The 17695-nt window shown below is 34.9% G+C and overlaps 1 protein-coding gene across 2 annotated transcripts in view; it reads right to left on the bottom strand.

The window, feature by feature from the left end:
• The window catches only part of LOC149554988 (uncharacterized), a 148372-nt gene that overhangs the window by 44210 nt on the left and 86467 nt on the right, over window positions 1-17695 (bottom strand). For both annotated transcript variants that reach the window (XM_089829021.1, XM_089829022.1), the window contains one exon: window positions 12762-12961. In XM_089829021.1, the coding sequence (XP_089685147.1) occupies window positions 12762-12961 (200 nt within the window). The remainder of the gene's footprint in view (window positions 1-12761; window positions 12962-17695) is intronic.

Below are 17695 nucleotides of genomic sequence, written 5' to 3'. Positions count from 1 at the left end.
GGAGTATCTTTTGGAGAGTTCGGATATGCGGGAGGATTCATACCAAGTGTCTGAGGGTACTCTCATTTAGGGCTCTCGTGCTATTCGAAGGTTGGTGGGAAATATTGTAGAGACGTTGTCTACAATGCTTCCCCACAGGGATCTTGTGTAATGTCCCTTCTATGGGGACATTAGAATTAAGGAGGAACGAATTTTCAATATTAAATTTGACTATGTTACCTGGAGATTTATTATTAAAGGTCAAATTAATATCTCATGTGGTCACAAGAGGATGAGGAGGAATAAGACGATCTACGAAGAGAAGTTGAAGAGTCACCGTTGTGAAGATAAAAAGGAGATGAGACTCATTCTTTCGATATGCTTGATTTATTATTCTGATTTTCAGTTCTCTCTTGTGAGAGTCATTCTGAAAGCTTTAGCTTTCAGCCCATGTAAGGACATAGCCCCTCGTGCAAGCAAGCAGTGGACGCAAACCCATTGCCAGTGGAGATATCAATTCAGGTGTCTTGGTTGTGCTTACAGGTTCTCTTAAGTTTCCAATCTGACTATAGAACAGTGTTTAAGATTGGATTTATAGTTTGTTGGTTATTGTATTGTTGTTGTATAGTACAATAATGTTTTAGAAGTTATTCGGAAGTTTTTGGTTATCATACTTGCTGATGTATAAGACAACAACACGCTTCTGGATTGTTGAAAGGATGGTGATTTAGTGTTTTTTGATTTGTACTGCATTGTTCATATGCTTGAGTCTTTAATGTCATTTTGAAAGGACAAATTTATTGAAGAGTTCGAGTTTTACCTGCTATGCGTATTTTTATCTACATAGGGATGTATTTCTAAATATGTTATTTGAGAGTGAGTTTGGGCAAATATCTATCTGGAATATCATCTGTTATTCATATTGTTGGTTATTTGTTAAGTGGGTTCATACTCTAAGATTTACATTTAAAAGGGAAACGAGAAAAATTAGGCTCAGGACAGTACGGTGCTGGTTGGATTTGTTACAGTACTAGTTCGGGTCCTTACATCTTGCGGTCAAGTTTGTTGAGAGAGTTGCCCGAGATCTTGCCCATCCAATAGTTCAGAGTCAAAGAGATTGGAATTCTCTCCTAATTCCCAATTTGATATTGATGAGCCCTTGACAGAGTTTGCGAGTTTTTACCAGCATTACACTATGAGGAATGCTCACCACTTATCTTTTGACCCACAGATACAGGGTTTGGTTTCAAGTTAATGAGGGTTGGCTCAAGTTTCATACCATCCATTATGGGATGGGTTGGCACCACCTTTTGCAGATGGGATCGGCAATTGCAAGTTAGAACACTTGTAGTATCTTCACCTGTCACTGAGCAACATGGTGTTAGAGTGTCGACCCATTGCTTGACTAGAGATCAAGAACTATACCATTTGTTCACCATGTGTTGACTTCGTCAATGTTTTCTTGTTTATTATTTGATTATTAGTTAATGATTTCTTTCTTTTAACATGCAGGGATAACCCATGGTTCAATGATTATCAATTCACACCCTTCATCTCGACCATGTTGATCTTCCTTGATAAATTTTTGGGGTGATTGCATAAGCATTATATAATCACAGCCATTACATTCTACCCGATCTGGGCCTTTGGCATTACTAAAGATTCATAATTCTTGCAATATATTCTTAACTTCATATTATCTCAAAGAATCTATAGTAGATACCTCTGTATAAGCTTGCACTTTCAAATATTACTTTAGTTAAATATAATTTTGAAAAGATTACGAATATTTGCAGTGTACCACAGTGTAGCTCAATCTAGAGCATTCTTACAATTCTTATGCAAATGAAATAAACATTCAATCATTTTTTATCACGCTCTATCAATGTTAATGTTGCCTTATGATTCCAGGCTAAAACTACTAGCTGCATTATATCAAATTTAAAAGCATAAATTAACCAGAAATATTTCCATGACCTGACTGTAATGTTGCTTCTTGAAATGCTTAAATTGGTCTGAAACAATGTTGGTGAAGCAAGACCAAAGCCGCTAATCATAGCCCAGATAGTGTCGCAAGTAATTCTAGATGCTTGGTACAGAAAGCCTGACACCGTATAGAAAATATGAATAAGTGACACCTGATCAAGGCAGAAGAACTATCCACGATAAGAAGGTAATAGCAGCTAGTATGGGACTGCAAGAAAATGTGTAGGAATCACAGAGAATGTGTGAAGCAATGTGGATAGAAATAATGCAGGCCGTATGAGATGGTAATTACTTTGTCCATAATGTGTGTTTGTCAATATGAACCATCGCACAGATAAATCTTTGCCTTCTCGGTTGCATGCCTAGTTACAAGCAAGAAATGTGAAGGTGGTGGGGAGTTACAAAACAAAAGCTATTGGTACAAATGTGGCGATAATATTAAAATGGTCGTTGAACAACTATAAGTCTTGATGAATTATAGAAATATGGCCACTCAAGATAAATTAATAAAACTATCGCCAAGGTTGGATAATACTATATTGAAACATTGCCAAAAGTTGAATACAAAGGACCGTGGAGAAAATGTAGCTACAATTGCAAGTTAGACCACTTGGAGTTGGTGATAGTGATTCAGGTACTTATGGTCATTATCATCTTCATAGTGCAATTGGGTGTAAGTGTCAGTTTAAGACTTAGATGTTGATAGAGTTGGTATTTCACTTGGATTTAGTTATGATGAGTCGTTACCGCCATCAGTGCATACAATCAGTTTACAAATGATTCTAATTGATATATGTTATTTGGGTGTTAAGAGTTGCTTGTACACAGCAGGGACAATACGCAGTTCTACCCTTGGGATCCAAGTGGACTGTGATGTATATTTTGCTCCGGCATTGCTTGGGAACAAGCAATCTTAAGGAGAACTCTAATGTCCCCATTTTTAGCAGGTTCTTGCAACTGGCTTGGTCAATTCACCATCGCGACCCTCATGAGCTAACAATGAGATTTGAGGGTTCTCAATTGTGAGGTTATAGGCTTTCTAATAGCCTGTGATGTGTTTTGGCTCCATTTGAGGGACTTACTATTTATATTAATTCAAGTGTTGGTTTTGATGAGCTCAGTTAAGTTAGAGAAGTTCAGTGATGCTCTCAATTTTTATTTTGGGCTTTTGGTTTGAGCTCCAAGAACCTTGGAGAAAGTATCTTTTTATAGTGAGTCACCCCATCGAGTTCAATTGTCATCTTTCTTCATCAAAATCACTTTGGTGTTGTCAAATTTCGATTCTAATGCTTCTACAATTGTTTTCGCAAGATGAGTGATTTATTATTATTATTCATCTAAAAATTTTCAGGTTGTTATTTTTGTTGGCATTGTATGTTGCTCACCTCAATATCATAGCTCGTTGGAACCAGGTTGAAAAATTTTTAATTGTAGGCACAAGAAACGGCAGCCAGGTGTGTTAGAATATTATGTTATGGTGGAAAAGGTTATTTTTGGGAGCCAAAAGCAATTAATAAATTATATTATAATGGCATTTTATTATATTTTAATGTTGTGGAGTTTATTTGGGAAACTTGTACCATTTGGAGATTATAAATATGAGCTCATTTGATGAGAAAAGCATCTGATTATTTGATTATCTCATTTTCTTCTATTGTCTTGGTAACACTTCTGAGGACGTGATTTTGTGCCCTTGTTGAAGTATGAGGGTTTGGGATCTATAGCTAAAGTATTGTAAATTCAATTCTGAAAATTATTCCGAGATTGCTTGGCAAATTGTGCTAAGGTTACAATTTGTCGTTTCTCCTATCGTATTAAAATGTTGCTAAGGAGAAGCTTAATCTTCTTGTTGGAGGTTGTTCTAGAATTTGTGAAGGGATTCACGGGAATTGTTGTATCAAATTGTGTGTTTGTTTGTTTGGAGTTGGTTTAGTGCCCATTTATATCTGTCGTTGGGCGTTAATTTCTATCAACACTTTCGGAGCAGTGTTTTCCATATCTGCAACTGCATTTGTTTGTTGAAGAATTCTTTTGCTGCTGATAGTCTTCATTTCAGAGGGTTTCAAAGCATGTTTTCCCTATAAGTTCATCAATTGTAACTTCTAATTTTTATGGGTAATGTTGGTTAAGATAATAGGGGATATTTTATCAGCTGAGTTGTTGGTATTTTGTCAAAAAACTCAGTATCAAGTTAATATTAAAATCTGAAAATTTTAGCTGAATATTCCCTATGTAATGTCAAATATTTTAGTTGAGATTATTATTGCAATATCTTCTATTTTGCTTCTATATACTTGTATCAAAATTTGCAAAATCTCCAAAAAAAAAAAAAAAAAAAAAAAAATTCTTCAATTCATATTGTTTGAGAGGCAGCAGGGCTCATTACACAACAAATAATTACAGACAATGATTTGTTGAAAATTTTGTAGCCAACAGGGACACTTTACCCACAATCATTGAATGGGAGCCAACAATCACAATCTAGGTCATTGTACAAGATGGAAATTAAGTCTATGTCATGGCATTGACTTCCAGGAAGAGAAAATAAAGAAACTTATGTGCAGTTGGAGAAAAATTGTAATGTACGTAGCAGATCTTATCACCAATAAAGCTAATAAGAAAAACAAAACTGGTGCATTGAACAGCACAACCTGACAGGGTGCCACCATCAGTGCCACTAATGGAGAAATTGTTGTTAAGAGAAAATGTGGACATGCAAGACCATGTAGGAATTAGAGAATTGATCAATGCCACTGGACAAAATACTTCAATCTAAGAAAATCACATCAACCAATGCAAGGCTGAATGGTGTTCAATTAACAAAACTTAAAAACAAACATTGATAGAATAACAACATTATCTAGGAATAGCTACTTCCAAGGAGGCACAAACAGATTCTACAAAATATGACAGATCGATTATCATAATTCTATTTAAGTACCTGATGCACTTCTTGACAGCAATAATAACCTATAAAATAAAGTTGCAAACACAGGAATCAATAATTGCAGATTAAGGCACTCAAAAAATAAATGGATATGAAAGATCATACCTATATTAATTAATAAAGTGCATAGTGGAAATGGTTCAAAAGCAAATAAGGAGTATGGATACAGAGGAATATAAATCAGTGCAACACTATTCTTTAAGGATTGTGTTTGAAAAAGGCAATTGTGATCCATGGTTAAAAGACATAACATAATCACGTTGACATTGTCCATGTAGAATCCTCATTTGACGTGAGGATCCTCATCTATAAATGAAGAATCCTCTAGTTCAGATGACTCGCCAATTACAGCAATGTAGGTCTTTATGAACCTACCAGAACAGTAACGTGGTAAGAAAACTTCTAAGTAGATTTTGTCGCATCAACAATGATTTATTTTACTGGCAGAGCAGGATATATTGTTGAACCAGAGCATATGCAAAGACAGAAAAGAGAATCATAAAACAAACAACCATAAATTGTCCATGTATAATCCTCATTTGACTTGGGGATCTACAACCATAAATGAATCGTAAATTACAACAAAGGTCTTTACAAGCCTAACAGAAGAGTAATGCAGTTAGCAAACTGATAAGGGGAATTTGATGCATCAATGAAAACTTGTTTTTCAGCCAAAAGCAGAATAATTGTTGAATTGGAGAATATACAAATAGAAATAAAAATCATCAAATAAAAAAAGGAGCTTAATTTACTGATTCCAAAGAGTGAGTGATATTCCACTAGATATTTCTGATTTTTGCACTTTCAAAACGTGTGAATTATAAGGAACACCCTCACAAAATTAATCTACAAACTGAAAAGAACATCTCAAGATAATTATCTGTCGAAGAACCTCAGAATAAAATTACAGCCTTAGTTACAGGGTTTGCCAAATTTTCGCCTTCAGGTTCAGAATTTGGCAAACCCAATAAAACCAAAAACAAAACCGCTGAAGTTCGACTTAAAATTCGTGCGACAGCAGTTTGGTGGTTTTCAAAGAAATATTTGGGTTTTTGGCTTCTGGTCGTTGCAGTCTATCCTCTTCATCTTTGCTCTGATATCATTTACCATGGCTTTAGCCAAGTATATATGGCATCTGAAAAAGAATGACAAAAACAGGCAAAATCTCCTCTTACAGCTGGATTTGGATTGATATCCACTGAATCAACCTTGCCAGAAATTAATCCTAACCATTGTTGTGAAGTTTTCACACCATCGCCCCAAAAATTTTGGGGACCCCCTTTTTTCTGGACAGCCTTAGAAAAAATTTTGGCCTTGTCCAAAATATTTCGATTTAGAAAATTTTACGTCTTGGACACCTTCAGTCCAAAAGGGTGAGGGTTAGATTTATTTTCACCCAGTTCCAACTTGATTTTCCAAAACGACCAATTTTATCCTTAGGCCGAACAAATTTCAAAGAACAACACTTGACAGGATAAAATTGTAAATTTCGTACTTAGACAATTTATTTGAAAATTTAGATGTAATTGTATAAACGTGAATAATTTTCAAAAGGTGAAATTTTGTTAGATTTAAAGTCTTTTTTGAAAAATCTTGAATTTTTCTTTGATGAGAAAATTAATTTTGTGATGATGAAATCAAACTGCAAAATCGATTTTCGACTCTAGAAATGATTTTATTTTTGTCAAAAAATTTAAGTTGCTTGGCAAAATCAATTTGAATTGAATTGCAAAAATTGGCTTTAAATGGATTAAATTTGCCTTGAAAATTTTTTAAGCCTTTAATGAAATTGGTAATTTAATATTGACAAAATGGCTTTTGGCTAGCCAAAATCCGATTTTAATGACGTATTAATTACTAAATCATCATTAAATGGAAACATTTAGCATCTCTAAGGCATTATTTACTTTCTTTTTGCAATTTTGGTCTAACTGGCAATTTAAAAAAGTAAATTTCATCTTGACAAAATTAATTTTGGTCTAACTGGCAATTTAAAAAACTAAATTTCATCTTGACGAAATTAATTTTGGGCTAAGCATTTAATTGGGGGCTATCTCGTGTTCTAATTAATTTATTTTTGCTCCCAGAGTCCCAGTCGGCCAGCTAAGGAGGATGAGCAAGTTGGGTATAAGAAGAAACTCGTTCCTCTCATTTCCTCATTCCTCACTCCTCCTCTTTGGTGCTTAGGTGATTTTTGGCTAAGGGCAGATTTCTTCTTCCTTGGACAATTTTTGCAAGGGCAGATTGGTATTTTCCTTGGATGATTTTGGAGAAACATTGGATCAACCAGAAGTTGTGGGTAACCTATGACCTGGCTGAACTTCCAGATTCTAGGCTGGTTCCTATATGATATATCTGATACCTTACTTGTACTAAAGGAGACGTAAAAACTTATATGGAAAAGGGTAAAAAGACAACTTTGAACATGAAAAGATTAAAAGATTTAAAATAAGGTGATACATGAAGATTGATAACACAAAGTACTGTTATACCTGAGAGACAATGAAAGTTTTTTAAATAGATAATCACAAAAAGCCCTGCTCGAAGATCTGCTAATTCATATCAATAATTTAAGAGAAGATTTATGAACTTGAAAATATACAAAAGGAAACTAATCACAATCGAATATATCAATAATGGAAACACAATTCAAAACCTATGAAACAAATATAAGGAAGATGCAAGACAAGACATAATTCAGAAAGGTCTATCAATAAAAACACAACTTGAATAACGTTAATCACCTCGAAGCATACAACCAAATCTTTCACTCCAAAACTGGTTCCAATGAAAACTTTATTCCAATCAAAGGCCCAAAAAAACAATACATCTGCATAATAGCTCAAAATGATGAAGAAAAAGATACTAAGGACAAAATCACATAAGCATCCTCCTTCTCTCAAAATCTGAACCCCTCCCTCAAAAATAAGAGGAGTTTATAACAACAATACCATCTGCATCAAATCAAGAAATCTGGGTCAAAATAATGAGTTAACTCATTATCAAGAACCTCTAAAAACTCTAAAAATATGCTCCAAATATCTCAAACTAAGCCTTTACCATTCATGCATAAGAAAACTATAAAAAAGACCCCCAAACTGCCACAAATCACTCCATAATGCACTCTAAACTCATCAGTCTGAACTAGGCCTCTAAAAATATCAACTAAGACTGCCCCTTCAAATTTGGCATTAAAAATATCAACTCTCCTTTAACTGCCCAGTTCAACTTAAAATTACAATGCAAAGTCCCTTTTTGAAAAACAAACTCTCCTTTTTTTATTTATTATTTATTGCATTTTTTGATTATTATTATCTAATAGTTGATTTATAAAATATCAACTAAAGAAAAATAATAACATTTATAATTTAATGGAATGCAATGAATAATAAATAAAAATAAATTTTTTTCAAAATAACAATATAGACACTTAAGAGATAGAGTCTATATTATTATTTTATAAACTCGTATATGAAAAATGACTCCTTACATGCATGGACCTGAAATAGTTATGAAAAAGACTTAAGGAAATGATAAATGGAAAAGTTGAGAGTTTATTTTTCACATTTGAACTTATGTGAATGAAATGGAAAAGTTGAGAGTTTATTTTTCACATTTGAACTTATGTGAATGCTGCAGCAGCAAACACGGCAGGGTTATTATGAAACCCTGGCCATCTAAAGCTCAAACCCCTATGTTTTTTGCTGCTGGACGCCATTTTGTTGTGTATTCACCCTTTCTGGAAGACATCTGATGCATTATCAGACCCTGGCATGAAGAATGACGGGTTTGTCATGCCGCCAACTGGTGTTTGCTAATAGTTGAAGTCGAAATCTGCTTTTTTTTGTTGTGGGTTTTTCTCTGCTTAGCTGGGTTTTACCTTGGACGCCATTAAACTCATTTCACAGGCTCATGGTATGAAATATGAAGGTTTTTCCTTTGAGCCGACTGGTATTTGCTATTATTTGAAGTCGAAATCTGCTCCTTTTGTGTGGGTCTTCTCTCCTTTGCTGGGCTTTACTGGACGCCCTTTCTCATTTCACGGGCTCATATAGCAGGCTGGGATTCTTGAAAGCCGTATTTGCATGCTTTCCTTTATTGTTTAGATCTGGAAACCATGGTTTATCTTTCATCAATTGCTACAGGTTTTATGGAGTTTAAACCCCCTCTTTGCTGTATTTATGCCAGACACTCCAGATTGTGGCAAGAAACACATACTACAGTAAGTATTTTTTTTTACATCAGTTATTTGTTGTAACGCAACTGTACTTCCTTCATGTTCGGTTCTGCCCGTTAGAATGCTTGTAGACTGCAACTTTTGCTTGTTTGGAAATTATTTACCATGTTCTTATGAGGGTTTTTTTTTTAACTGATGAAAGTTATAATATCTGAGCACCATATTTACTTCAGACCTGATTTTCTTGGCATAAAATAAATACTACAGCAGGTACCTTTTCTTGAGATAAATTGATGTCATAAAATCTGGGCACCATTTTCTTCCATACTGGGTTCTTTTTCTGCCTGTTTGGACATTTGAAATTTATCTCTACCATATTTCACCATGAGGGTTTCTGCTATGTTTTGCTCTATAAGATGTTTGGATTCTACTGTTGTAGATAGTGATTCTTTGCTGAAAGTAATCATTCATACCAGATTTCTCTATTATTGGTTCTTGCTGTGAGTGAATTTGGACGCCATGAAATATTTCACTGCAAATTCTGGGCATTATTCATTGCATCAATGATATATTGCTGTATCATACTTCTCCTTTTCTGATATCAAATAGCATCCTTTTTAATTTCAGACCTGTGATTTTATAGTTCTAGATATGCACACTTTGTGATATCAAGCAAGATATTGTTGACCCTGACACTCATGAATATATTTCTCTAAAATCTGCGTAATCTGATGTTGTTTGGAGCTGCTTGGAAATAATCTCACACATTTCTTCCCTTTTTGCACTTTTCCACCTTGTAATTGCCATATTGATCTGAAATGACACTTTTATTATGATGACTGAAGTAAGAAAACAAAACGATGATAACACCTTCATCAATACCATTTCTGCATCCTCATATTGCTTCTTGCTACTGCATCATACTGCTTATATGCTGTGCTTTCCTTCACCTCTGAATGTATTGCTTGCCCATTGTCTTTATTTGAGAATGATGTTTAGATTGCTCACTCTGCTCTTTTTAGCTGTTCATGCAATTCTTGATATACTTTTATTGCTTTTACACCTGTTAGAGAAAAAGGTTTCAAAACTAAAACTAGTTTGTCCCTTTAATACTTTATTTTGTGTTATTTGTATGCATACCAATCTCACTTGCTACGCCTATCCTGTTTTCACCAGTTTTAATGTAAAAGGTTTCAAAACAAAATGAATTGTCCCTTTAATACTTTATTTTTTGCGATTGACTTCTCTATCTACTGATGTATGCCTGTATTTTACTGAGATGAATATCGTGTAAGATGGTGAATGCGAGATGAAGTGAGCTATCAGCATTGCTTAGATCCATTGGATCTAACCTATCCTCTTTTGTAAATGCAGGGATTGGAAGCATGGAAAGGGCAAGATCCGGAACAGCAAGAAGGTGGATGCGGATGGATGCCACTTCACCAATCATTACAGGCAATGACTGGTGCCCATGACCTTTTTCTCCTTTACTCCTCTTTCATGTTACTAATTTCAGTAGAGTATAGGCGTATGTCAGCACATAGGGACTACTCTCACAGTCAAATGTGTGGGAGAAATTTACTTTCAGCACCAACATTGCTTAGATCCATTGGATCTAACCTATCCTCTTTTGTAAATGCAAGGATTGGAAGCACAGAAAGGGCAAGATCCAGAACAGCAAGAAGGTGGATGCAGATGGATGCCACTTCACCAGTCATTACAAGCAATCTCTGGTGCCCATGACCTTTTTCTCCTTTACTCCTCTTTCATGTTACTGATTTCAGTAGAGTATAGGTGTATGTCAGCACATAGGGACTACTCTCACAGTCAAATGTGTGGGAGAAATTTACTTTCAGCATTTTATTTCTGTCATGATTCGTTCCATCATACAAACATTGTATATTATTTCAGTATGAACAAAAATACTTTTCTTTTAATGCATTTCTGAGAATTACTTAAAAGTTATAAGCATGTATGTTTTCCTCCATTTGAACATGTGTGAAAATTGAGCAACAATTACCAAAGATTTTCATATTATTTTTAGGTTTTAGTATTTTGTAACTTTATTATAATGTAAATTTGTATGACTTTATTAATATTAAAACACTTTATGTATATTTTATGTTTTTTTAATTGTAAAATGTTAATATTTTGTATGTTTACATATTATTTATTTATTTATTATTATATTCCTTTATGTGTGTGTGTGTGTGTGTGTGTGTGAAAATTAAAAGGCGAATTTTATATCGATTTTTTTCGATTTTTTGGACCTTGACAAACTTCATCTTAACTTCATGGTTGTTGAATTCAAACTCGAACTCGAACCTTGTGACAGAGATTACAGCTATAGAATAAATGCAGAATTGACATTTTACGAATGCTAAGATTTACAAAGAACCTGAGCATACAAAAATAAGAGTTCATCCCATTAATTTATAGCTGAAGAACACAGTGAAACCATTACGAAGATGACCACATTGTATAAATCCACAGCACAAATAGAGAGTATACGTTAAAATCAGATGGACATTGCAAGGTAAAAATATCTAAAAAATTAAATAGTTGAAAGCAGGATAGTTGTTGAATCAGAGCATATGCAAGGAGAAATAAGAATCATCAAATAAAGAAAAAAGGACCTTAATTTACTGATTCCAAAAAGCAGATGATATTTCACTAGAAATTTCTGACATGCAGTTTCAAAAAACTTGTGATTTATAAGGAACACCCTCACAAAATTAGTCTACAAAGAAACAAAGAATCTCGAGATAATTATCTAAGGAATGATTTCAAAAGACAATTACAATTTATAGCTATAAAATAGAATGTATAATTAACATTTATAGATGCTAAGATTTTTAAAGAGGAAAATAATAGTTTTGCCTGAGCGTACATATATAAGGGTCCATCCCATAAATTCACAGCTGAAGAATACAGAAACTAATTAGAAGATGGCCAGATCATATAAATCCACAGCACAAAGAAAAAGTATATGTTTCAAATTTTTAAAGTTAAAATCACCTGGACATTGGAAGATAAGAAAATCTGAAGCATTTGAAAGAAAATTGCCACATAGGTGTCAATATCATATGAAAGATTTTAGAACCTAAGTCATAAATACTAATCAAATAACTAGTGTTTGATCATTTCAAGACATACTCAGAATATTCCTAAAATTGGGATCCATGCTTACCTGTGATTGCAGGACAGGCATCTTTAGCAAACTACAATATAGTGTAGTTTCCACATGAGCTTTTATTTTCGTGGCTAGCAATAGTTCATATGATATGATATAATAGCAACATGGATCTATGTTTTAAGTCTTCAATGGAGGATTTGTTTCTGGAATAGTAAATGCCTACTGCCCTTTTTTGAGCTACTTACTGCCAGACAGGGAAAAATATTATAACAAGGCTCCAGTGGTTCAATCCAAGCAGAAAGCTTCTGAAGAACTAATAAAAGCATCAGGAATTTAGGTATCTTTGTCAATATTGGAATAAAAGTGTTCAATATTTCAACAGTGGCAATTGATACTTGCATGTTTCACTCTTTAAGTTATAAGTCAATACTGTCTACAACCATTCAAAATTCGGGCCCATTTCTTGTAATATATGTAAATCATGTAACTAAGTGTTCCTGAAACAAGTAATTTTGGGTGTATGGCATTTGTCCTACCTGGAAAAACCCGACTGAGCCTCCACCAAATATACGATTATATTTCTCAATTCTTTTAAGGATAGAATCCACCTCCGGCTCATTGCGCCGTCGAGTTGCAGACTCACATGGTATCAAGAGGTTGATTGGCCTCCGACAAATTGGGCATTTACAGCGCTGAATTGCTGAGCTGTGATGCCACACACGAAGTATGCACTCCGCTGAAAAAGTGGAAGGCCATAAATAATCATGCTTTGAGGAAAGAAACTTTTTATAAATTAAAACAAATCTATTTAAACAGGAGGAATAATTTTAGAGGAACAAGGCAACTATCTCCAAGTTTTCAGGAAAGGATGCCTTGCCATAAAATCAATTCTCTAGCTGATATCAGAATCATACACATCATATCATCCACTTCAGGTCTCCCAAAAAAATAGCACAAAGAACTCAAGAACGTGAATACACTTTCACCCAGAATAATTCACTAGATTCAAACTCCAAGACAGGAGGATTTTGTACCTAATCTACCTTTAGGCTTTTAGTAATTTGGAGATGTAAGCTATGGTAGATAATGGTTTTTTCATAAAGTTTTATTTGTTTGCTTGGAATCTGGACATACTTCTAAATTTCACAAAGCTCTCACCACTTAGTATGCAAGCTTGGTCATTGCAAGTGCATGCGTTGATCAAGGATAAGGGCTCTCACTAATGAAAACTGTTGAATACATTTCCAACATGATAATCAAAGCTAAGGATGGAGCCTAGGCACAAATGCAAAAAAAAAAATATAACATTGGAATATAATCATATGAATGCTTTATAAGAACAAGCAAAGAATCATAGACACACTGTTAAGGTAAAGAAAGTGAAAGTTGAATATTTACAGTGGGCATTTTCTGAACAAAAAACATGAAATCACATCAATTTTCAAAGATTAAGTCTTTCATGTACTAACTAAAATTCTAGCAAACTAACATCGGGCAAATGTAAATTACATATTAATGATCAAGGAATATTAAATCAAGACCATACAAAATGCCATACAGAAGACTGCTACAATGGCTACTATTAAATGAAAATGGAATGGAACACCTATAAACTCACTAATTTGTGCATTCGAGAAGAACGAATCCCACAAAGAACATGTAATCATATACAAACCCACTAAAACCAGAGGTCATCCTTCAGCATGGGAAAGTTATCAGATTATGTTTTGACTGAATCGCTTCCTTAATTGACCATGTTAATGACTTGTGTTTTTTGACATCTCCTATTATTAATCTTCCTTTTTAATTTGATAGAAATCTACAATTGTGGGAATCTCAAACCAAGCTGCAGAAACTGCACCATCAAAAAATAGTGAAGATAATTGCAACAGTTGCACTTGAATTTCAAGCACAAACTTGCAAGCAACTTCATAGTAGTTAACTATAATCCAGGACTCATGCGGCCAATCAGTATTATTTATTTCTGTGGATACAAGACCACAACTTGGTTAAGTATGATACAGACCCGTGTTTTGCAGTGGTATGTCATAGTTTGCAAACCGGTAAATCATTTTATGATGTTTAGATGTAAACTGTTTTTTACACCCTTTGTACCATCCACTAAAAAGCATTGCGAATTGAGTTAACAATCACATTTTGATAAAGTCATTAGACACTTTCAAGAGAACAAGATGCATTGAATATTCTAAAACAGATATTGGAGTCAAGAAGCAGTGCTACATCATATCTTTGACATGTATCATAGCTAAAGATACAAACAAGAAACAAGGGTTATACACACCTTTATTAACTAAACGAACAAACAAAGAACAAGGATTATACACACTTCTACTATCTATATCTTAGTACCTTGTATGAAGACAGTTTCACTGCTACACAGTGCAAATACATTTTTTAGTTCATCTATATTCATTTCTATTTGCCACTTAACATTTTTCAAAGTTCAAATTAATATCTAAACACCCTTTTCAAAGTCTTTGGTCCATGATTGATAGCAAAATGACCATGTCGGGAAATTTTAATCTTGGACTGGTGGCTAAAGAGAAGGGCTTAGTTAAATGATGATAAATTTCATGGGGATGAACAGATTAAAAGCCCCATCACAACATGAGATGAAGATTTTCTTTGCATTCCATTTTCCACAATGAGAACTACTGTGAGGGGAGACCCCCTCTCTTTGCTTCCCGTTGGTAGATTTAGGTAGTAGGATAGGTTGGCAACAATTTGGGAGCCTCTCAAAGTCATGTTAACATAATGAAAAATGGCTAAAAATTTGGCTAAGTATGAGAACGAGAAGATAAGAGTCAAATGCTGAGTCGAACTAGTCATTGGCATAAAAAAGGGGGAGTAAGGTTGTGTTCAAAAAATCACTTGAGAGATGAAAAGGTGGAACCAACTCCCTCAAGTGGCAGCTTGCCAGATGAAAAGCTGGAATCCACCCCCTCAAGTGGCAGCTTGCCAGATGAAAAGGTGGAATCCACTCCCTCAAGTGGCCATGGAGTGAATTACATATATTGGCTAGTGGGCCCATGGGGTCCAATATACGTGAAAGATTTTAATCAATGAGGTGAGAGTCAACGTTAGACATAAGTAACAAAATTTAGAACCAATCGTGAGGCCCCTTCCTAAGGTTCGAGCAGCCTTATTAAGCAACGTGTGGCCACATTTTGCAGAAAATATACTCAATATTGAACTTGCAGCCTTATAATCAAACATATAAAGTTTGGACCAATCAGAAAAGCCTAATGGTGTAGCGTGTGGGCCTGACTTGCTAATCCTAAGCCCAGGTTTGATGCAAGATAAGTCCTAGATCGGGCCTAGAATGAGAAGTGTGGCTCTAAACTCTAGGGGAGCCTAAACTTGAAGCAAATCAGACCTACAAATGAAAACTTTAGGCTTCAACTCATTAGCTCTGGACATTAACTTGATGAATGAAACCCTATAGCCAAATGTGTGGCTCTGAGTTCCAAGTCTGAGCCCAAAATTGATAAAGACAAGGTCTCATCAGACCTACAATTCAAACGTATAAACCCAGGGATCTAAATCACGCCCTATAAGGTAATGTGGGGGCCTCAAACCATGAACTACATCTTGAATTCTATGAATTAAGGCCCAAATGCAGCCCCATAATGACACATGTACACCTGACCTATTAAAATCAGGCCTAAATCCGATGAGAGTGAGCCTCAATCTGATCTCTAATCAAGTGTGTGGCTTGAATATTCAAATACATAGATCTATAGAATGAAATGTGTGGGCCTTAAACCAAATGCAAAGCCCCAAATCTGGATGCAAGGTCTTATGATCAGACCTATAACTGCAAACATGTGGGCTTGATCCAGACCTTGTTCTAAGCAAAACATTTGAACCCCTATCTCCAATGTGTGGGCTAAATTAGTGAGATCATACCTAAATCCTAATAGAATAAGGCCTAAACCAGACCACAAAAGGGAAATGTGTAGGCTTAAGGTCTAAATCTGGCCCTATGACAAACGTATGGCCTTAAATTTAATAACTTAAGCCTCATAAGTATAATGTGCAGACCTAAACCTGGCCTCGTCACCTAGTGTGTGGACCAATGTTTAACAGCCATGGCCCTTATTTCAATGCGCAGATCTGTAACTCCAATGAGGAGATCTTATAACACAAACATATAGGCCTTAAATCCATAAATATGGGCCTAAATCTGAATGAAATAGCAATGAGGAAACCTAATAAGCTATAAGTGAAACATACGGACTGGAATTGGATAGGACAAATCATAACTGATCGAATTTAATGAGAAATTACATCCATCTATGCATAAGGAGGAAATTCAATCCAGTGAGGGAACTCATTTTGAAAATTCAAGTACAATTCATCGAATTGCATAAGAGAGCAACAAATTGAATGCAGATTGCATCAATTATCAGCAAGGCCTTTGATGATTGATGGTTAATTAAATTTTTGTAGCCTAAAGAGGAAAATTGATCTGGGCAAGAAAGCTATATAAGCTTGGAGGTTTTTTCAAATGCCCAAACTTAGAGAAAATCCCTTCAAAAAATTTGTTTGCAGATCTTTATAGAGCAGTTTGACCCACAAGGAAGCTGAAAGAAGACAATTTTCAACATTTTTTATGTCAAATGCAAGCAGGGATAGCTGATTGTAGAGATTATCAGATAAAACCATACATACTAAGCATGTTTCAGACCTATAACAAGTCCAGATCCTTCGATTGCATTGCATTGTATCTTTTGACAGTGATTGCTTTGATGAATCTGATTGTTTCAAGGTACCACTACAATTTTTTTCTATGAACATCATAACTAAAACAATAAAATCAACTTCCTTCATAGAGAAAACGCAAAATCAGACCTTAGGCCTGTAAGAGTTCATGATTTAATCTCAGATTTTAGGATGAGAATCAATCCAAATCAGTGGATTTGTCATGTCCCCTCTTTCGCGCTAGTTCTTTTGGCGCCTGGTTAATACATCTCCACATTCAGATGGATTAACGGCATTAACAGTCGGCATGCCTGCCAATCACAAGGGAAGATTTGTCTTAAGTTCGTCATTTAACATCTTAAAGTACTTTAAGAAAGTTCTTTATGTTTTATTAAGACATTAACTTTATAAAGTGACTTAAATGACTAGATGACGAAATTGGTGTTTTATCCCACATCTCTTATTCCAACACTCTTCCCTCACTTCGAGGTTATATATAAGAGGCTGAGTCTTGGGAAAGACACAATGAATATATGATATCAAGCAAATCCAAAAAGGTTGCTTTGATGTGACTTGGTAAATTCTTAAGGACGAAAGCCCTTGAGAAAAAAAGTGGAGCTGGATGCAAACCTGGCTTTCACATGGTGTTTCAGAACTAAGGTCTGGTTTAACACTTGGAAATTTTAAGAGATCTCAGTCCATAACTGACTAGGGATTGAAGTCGACAGAATTTGGTAGCTTCCAG

This window comes from Cupressus sempervirens, chromosome 5, assembly GCF_028749045.1.
Source record: "Cupressus sempervirens isolate cs-2001-9-10 chromosome 5, ASM2874904v1, whole genome shotgun sequence".
NCBI classification, from domain to species: domain Eukaryota; kingdom Viridiplantae; phylum Streptophyta; class Pinopsida; order Cupressales; family Cupressaceae; genus Cupressus; species Cupressus sempervirens.
Note: the sequence above shows the minus strand (reverse complement) of the source record. Positions and strands in the feature narration are given on the sequence as shown.